This window comes from Punica granatum, chromosome 5, assembly GCF_007655135.1.
Source record: "Punica granatum isolate Tunisia-2019 chromosome 5, ASM765513v2, whole genome shotgun sequence".
NCBI lineage: Eukaryota > Viridiplantae > Streptophyta > Magnoliopsida > Myrtales > Lythraceae > Punica > Punica granatum.
The window spans coordinates 13,906,598-13,912,364 of NC_045131.1; the positions used below are offsets into that span (position 1 = coordinate 13,906,598).

The window sequence follows — 5,767 nt, forward strand, 5'->3', positions numbered from 1 at the left end:
TCCTAACTTAGGATTTGGAAGTCCTACCTTCTTATATTTGGTCTGCCATACACGGGGACACTTTCCTTGCTCTGCCATGGCTGTTTTTCCCAGATACGGTCCCCGCACGTAGGAGATGGGCAAATCTGAACCTACTGCAAAGGCTGCTGCTATATGATTCCAGAACGCCGACAGCCGGAAACCTACTGCAGCAGAGGCGGCTCCATCCATCTCAACGTGATGCGTCCAGCCTGCTACTCTCTCGAGCTGCAGCTAAAATTCTGAGGTGACCCCTGGCATTGTAGATACGATTCATCTGACTAGACTGCTAACCCCTCTTCTCCGAAGAATGGAGCCGTACACAAGGAGAAGAATAGGAAGGCAAAAGCCAAGACCGACTTCAAACAAGAAGGTGCAAACTCCACTGACATGCAACGTCTACAACGTGCACGTAATTCCCACGTCTTCAAGATCATGAAGAGGAAGTTTATTGCAAACAAAGGTGCAATATACATTCTTCTTCTTCCTGCTGCTTTAATGAATTCGGCTCGTTTTAGTTGCAGAACCTCTACTGTGACCAACGCGCACACCATAGTAGAAAAAAGAGCTTTGCAAGTAAGAATACATATAAAAAAAAAAGTTGAATCATATATCAAGGTCATACATTCTTTAAGTCAATACTCCCTCCCTAACAACCTCTCCATAAACAAATCAGAAGATAAAATGGAAAGGACAACTCCTTTCTGAGTAAAGGCTCGAACTGGCTCGCATTCAAATATCACGGGCCACGAGCAGGGCCGAAGCAGAAGCACCCAGAAATCTGGTCCTCAGGAATCATCCCGCCTCCTTTGCTAGTATCGATGGCTTCCAACATCTTAACCACATCTTCCATCTCGGGCCGTTTCTCCGGTTTTGCATCCCAGCATTTGCGCATGACTTGGGCCAGGGAGCTGGGACAGCATCGGGGAATCTCTGGCCGCAAGTTCTGTCCAAGAAAAACAAGTAAAATGAATGGACAAATAAAATGGAGCACCTAACAACATATCTTCACAGACCAAGAACTACGAGATTGCCCCTTTTATTCTGGGGTGATGAGGGATCGGACCATTCAAGCCTTTTTTTTCTTTTTTTTTCATGCCTTTCCTGGAGGTCTAGAGAAAGCTGCAATCAAAAGGATTTCCTAATCCTCGCTTCCCGAAAGGAAGATCGTGCATGAGGTCAGGCACGAGTTGGAGAGGTCGAACAGCACAGGAAATGGTGGGAATAATAGTTTTAAGAAGGAACCAGCCAATGCAATGGGCCATTTTCAAATCAGGTCTTTAAATGAACAAGCCAACCGGGAATTCAATACCTATTTGAACGGTCCAACGGGCTGGTAGGATCCAACTTCTAAAGCTACATTTTTCAGTTTTAAAAAAATGCCATCAAGTAAAATGTTTGATGAGGAGGAAATGAGTGCACTGACCTGTCGAACAACAGCAGATGACACATCAGCAAAACTTAGATCTGGGTACGGCATAGCACAGCAGTATATTTCCCACAAGCATATCCCAAAGCTATACACGTCACAGCTTCTGTTGTAAGGCTTCCCAACAAGAACCTACAGGAGACACCTCATAACGTTTATGAACGAGCATGGAAACACCTTTTTTTATGGGTTTGATGAGATCGCATAAACATAGTATTCTATAAAAAAGAGACTCGTTGTAATTACTAGAATATGGTTTACATAACCGACAGAGAGGTGCTAACGAACATAACCGTTATGATTAGATAATTCAAGTTAATTACAGAAATGCTTCATTAGTAGGAAACTCGTGTTACCAAGAACAGAATATTGATGCAACTTGCCAAACCTTGTTTGCCCTTTTTTCTTTGTGTTCCTCCTCTCAGTTCAGCAAATTGCAAAGTACAGTGATGGATTAAGTTGTCGGTAAGACAGAAACGAGGTGTTACTGTAAGAAAGCATAGGTACCTCAGGAGCCATGTATCCAAGGGTCCCAGTTTCACCAGTCATGTCCCTTGGGTTCTGGGCTTCCACTCTTGCCACCCCGAAATCAGCAATTTTCAGGGTTTGTTTAGTATCTAAGAGCATGTTTTCTGCCTTCACATCCCGATGAACAATCCTCTTCGAGTGTAGATAGCTCAAACTGCACATTGAAATGTGTATGATTTTCTTTAATAGAATTATACATAAAAAGAAAAAGATTATAAATAGTAGAAAATGCATCAAATTGGAGCTCACCCTCTGGCAAGATCTAGAGCAAGCTTTATAACGGTCTTGAATGGAAGCTTCTTACGCCTATTTCTGTACAGATAGTTCTTCAGGTTCCCACCAGGAACAAATTCCACAACAACACAGCAAGCTCTTGCTGGAATGTTACCATGCGCATCCCTGAGTGAATTTGTCTCAGGAACTTTGAGATTCAATGTTCCCATTGAAGCACCAATAAACTGCATCAAAGAACGATAGAACTTTAAAACTACCGATTCTTTAAAGCATGAGTCATTAAAATAAAGCAGGCCTTGCAAGCCCTTAGAAAGCTAATAGCAATAGCCTAAAAGAAAATTGAGAACAAACTTATATTGTCACGTTATGAATGAATGTTAAAAAAAGGTAAAGAGAGCTGAGATTATACTTTGGTAACATTAGGGTGGTCAAGCTTGTGCCAGACAGCAACTTCTTGCCGAAATGATGCCCGTAAGGCAGCACTTTCGGCAGCTGTTGTGACACCATCCTCTCCCCAGTCTAACAACTTCACTATAATGTCAAAATGATAAGTGCAGTAAGAAAGTGAATGAATACATGATTCGGTATTTTTCTAACATAAACACTACATCAAACTGGTAAAGAAACTTATATTAAAATCTATAAGAGTACTAGTTTGCTTTGGATAGAGCCATATAAATAACTTCCTCTTGTCTGAAGCAAGGTCCCGACATAACAAAGAATTCAAACAGAATTTTCCGGCGAACAATTCTCCCCGGGAACCCGACATGCACCTTACTTCAAAATGAATGGACAAATAGGGAGACCCGTACATCATTCAAAAGGCTAAACAATATCGTAATAGTGCGGTTGGGGGTTCAACTTGATCACGTGACCACCGAATTCAATCATCCCACAGGAGATTCTGTGCAACATTTGGAGAAATTTTCGAGTAATTACTTCTACCGGCTCGTTTTATTTATCTCCAGCAAATTACCGTAAGACTCACCCTAACATTCCCACTGGTTCCTCCCTTACTCTCCAATCTAAAATTCTGGTTCCGCATCAATGCCATTCAGTAACGAATTGTGGGGTCAACAGCAAACGCGAAACCCAAAATTCATCAAGAAAAATATCTAAATCAGCGTAGCTATCTAATATTAATTGCTGCAAGGAGAACAGCGGTGAACTGATTACCTGCAACATCTTGGTCCCCGTAGGTTCCCCTGTAGACAATTCCATACGTTCCAGTAGCAACAGCATATCTCAAGTTAAGCTTTGAAAGATCAATCTCCCACTCCTCGGTCGGCTTCTGGTTCTCGACGCTTCGGGACCAAACCCGACTGAGGTGCTTCTCGAGCTGAATGTCGAGGCTCTTGATGTCAAACTTATCAGCTCTAACGTACAAGTCCTTGCTGCTGAGGCTTCCGGAGTTGCCCTTCCCCTTGGCCAAATCACTGCTCTGCTTCTCCAGTCTCTTAACCCCATCAATCACATTCACAGGTTTCTCCAAATCCATTTTCAATTTCTGCTTTTCAAAGGGACAGGAAAATATCGAAAACGTACCCCGAAATCAATCCCGGGACAGGTGAAAAAAACCCAGAAGTGACTCTTTCACTGGGAGATGGAAGAGCAAGATTTTGGGTTTGTCATGATCATCCTAATGTGAACAAGAGCCAAATAAATGAGTCGAGTAGACAATGGGATTCTGATCAAATAAGGAAGCAACTTTATACCCAGAGGAATCCGGGGTACCCGTTTGAATGACTAACCAAAAGTGAGACGACGACTTCAATATCATTCAAAGAAATGCAGTGTTGGGACAGACCCACCAACGAGACAGCAATAAAAATTCTCCCTTGATAGGAAAAACTTTACCTTTATTGGGTCCAAATCGTGGCCCAACAAAAAAAATTTGTCCTGCTCTATTTCGATTAAAATAATGAAGTAAACACCTTGTTTTTTTTTTTTCAAGATCAAGACCGATGACCCAGAAATTCAAACGCGAAGAATTTGAGAAAACAATTAAGAGGGGGCATAAGATTTGACTTTGGAAAGCTATGGATAGTCTGAAAGGGCCGAAGCTTATGAGGGATTCAAAGCAACGACCCGGCAGACAACATCATTAACATCAGCTCTGCCGGCGATGATGACCCAAATACACACACAGAGAGAGAAATGACAGAAATCAGAGGAGGAAGAGAGGGCAGAAAGGGACGAGAATAGAAGAAAGGACCGATGGGGGGAGAGGATGGTTTCGACGGAATTTCGGCATGGGAGAAGGAGGAGGTGGACAAGTGTTGCTCAAATCTGGTGGACGAGAATTTTCGTAGGGGGGAATTTTGAACAGAACGCAACAGTGAATGAGAATGATTGGGACAGAGACGGAGGAAAGGCGGGTATTTTTGGCATAAAGAATTGGCACCAGAAGAGACCACTTCAAATCAAGTATTTTATTTCTAACAGAAAAAAAAAATCAAGTACTTTATTTCTAACCAAAAAAAAAGTCAATTTTTTGCCTACTTATTTAGGGAAAATAACCACTCAATCTCATATTCAAAACCTCTTGAGACCACTTACTTGGTTAATTGGCCCAAATTACCCATTTCGGACTCGCAAGGGTTTACGAGACCCGGAAATTAGTCGAGCAAACACCCCATTTAGCAAAGGGAAAGACAAATAAGCCAGAGGAAAATGAAAACACGCAAGGGTTCACGAGACCCGGAAATTAGTCGAGCAAACACCCCATTTAGCAAAGGGAAAGACAAATAAGCAAGAGGAAAATGAAAACCGTGTCTCTTACCAAAAAGAAGAAAAAGAAAGCATCAAAATATCACCATTAGGAAAACTTTGGACCTGTTTACTTTCAAAAAATTAATTTTCACTTTTCATCTCTATTTTTCTTTTCCTTTTCCAAATTTATTTCTCCATAAAAAAATATAAGAATATGTTTACTAATGTTAAGTTAGAAGATTCTTTAATATGAGAATAATTGGAGTAATCACCATAAAAAGATTATATAAAAAGAGATTGACAAATGAAAAATTGGAGAACTAAAAACAAAGCTTAACTAATTTATGTACAATTTAGAATAATGGAGAAGAAAATTTTCTTTGGAAAATTAATTCCATTCAATATAAGTAGGCGCATTCTTTGCAGTTTTTCTATTTTAAAAAAATAAAGAATTCTCCAAAAGTAAACATGGCCTTTGTTTATTGTGTGCCACCATATTAACAACTTTATATTATTGTTTGATGGGTCACATTGAATAGTGTTCCATCAAAAGTAGCATAACCTCTATTCAGTTGACATATGGTAGGTTGATGTTTGCCAGTTGCAAGGTGAAGAGATGGTGCGACCACCAGTTATCCTCACCGGAGAAAAATGTAGAGTTCCACGGTACCGGAAATCTGCAAGTCTAACCAGCAGTTGGGTTTCCTCGATGATATAAATGACGATGAACGCGTGAATCATAATAGGTCAGACCATGTCACAGCCACGAGGGTATGACCGTTTTGATCTTCCCAACAGGTGTGTCGTTTTAGCCCACAATGATAGAACTAACCCAAAAGCCAGTCC

At 41.0% G+C, this 5,767-nt stretch overlaps 1 protein-coding gene across 1 annotated transcript; it reads right to left on the bottom strand.

The window, feature by feature from the left end:
- Positions 1 to 583: 583 nt before the first annotated feature.
- On the bottom strand, positions 584 to 4,564 carry LOC116208746 (serine/threonine-protein kinase STY13-like). Its single transcript, XM_031542296.1, has 6 exons — positions 3,386 to 4,564; positions 2,619 to 2,740; positions 2,225 to 2,433; positions 1,955 to 2,129; positions 1,445 to 1,579; positions 584 to 964 (listed from the first exon to the last, which is right to left on the bottom strand). The coding sequence occupies exons 1-6, from the start codon at positions 3,705 to 3,707 to the stop codon at positions 758 to 760; spliced, it is 1,170 nt and encodes a 389-aa protein (XP_031398156.1). The 5' UTR covers positions 3,708 to 4,564; the 3' UTR covers positions 584 to 757.
- Between the last annotated feature and the right edge of the window lie 1,203 nt (positions 4,565 to 5,767).

Coding starts and splice junctions, on each gene's coding strand:
- LOC116208746 (XM_031542296.1), bottom strand. CDS start 3,707: ATGGATTTGGAGAAACCTGTGAATGTGATTGATGGGGTTAAGAGACTG. Junction 2,434..2,618: donor ACCACCCTAATGTTACCAAA/GTATAATCTCAG, acceptor TCTTTGATGCAG/TTTATTGGTGCTTCAATGGG. Junction 2,130..2,224: donor GCTCTAGATCTTGCCAGAGG/GTGAGCTCCAAT, acceptor TTCAATGTGCAG/TTTGAGCTATCTACACTCGA.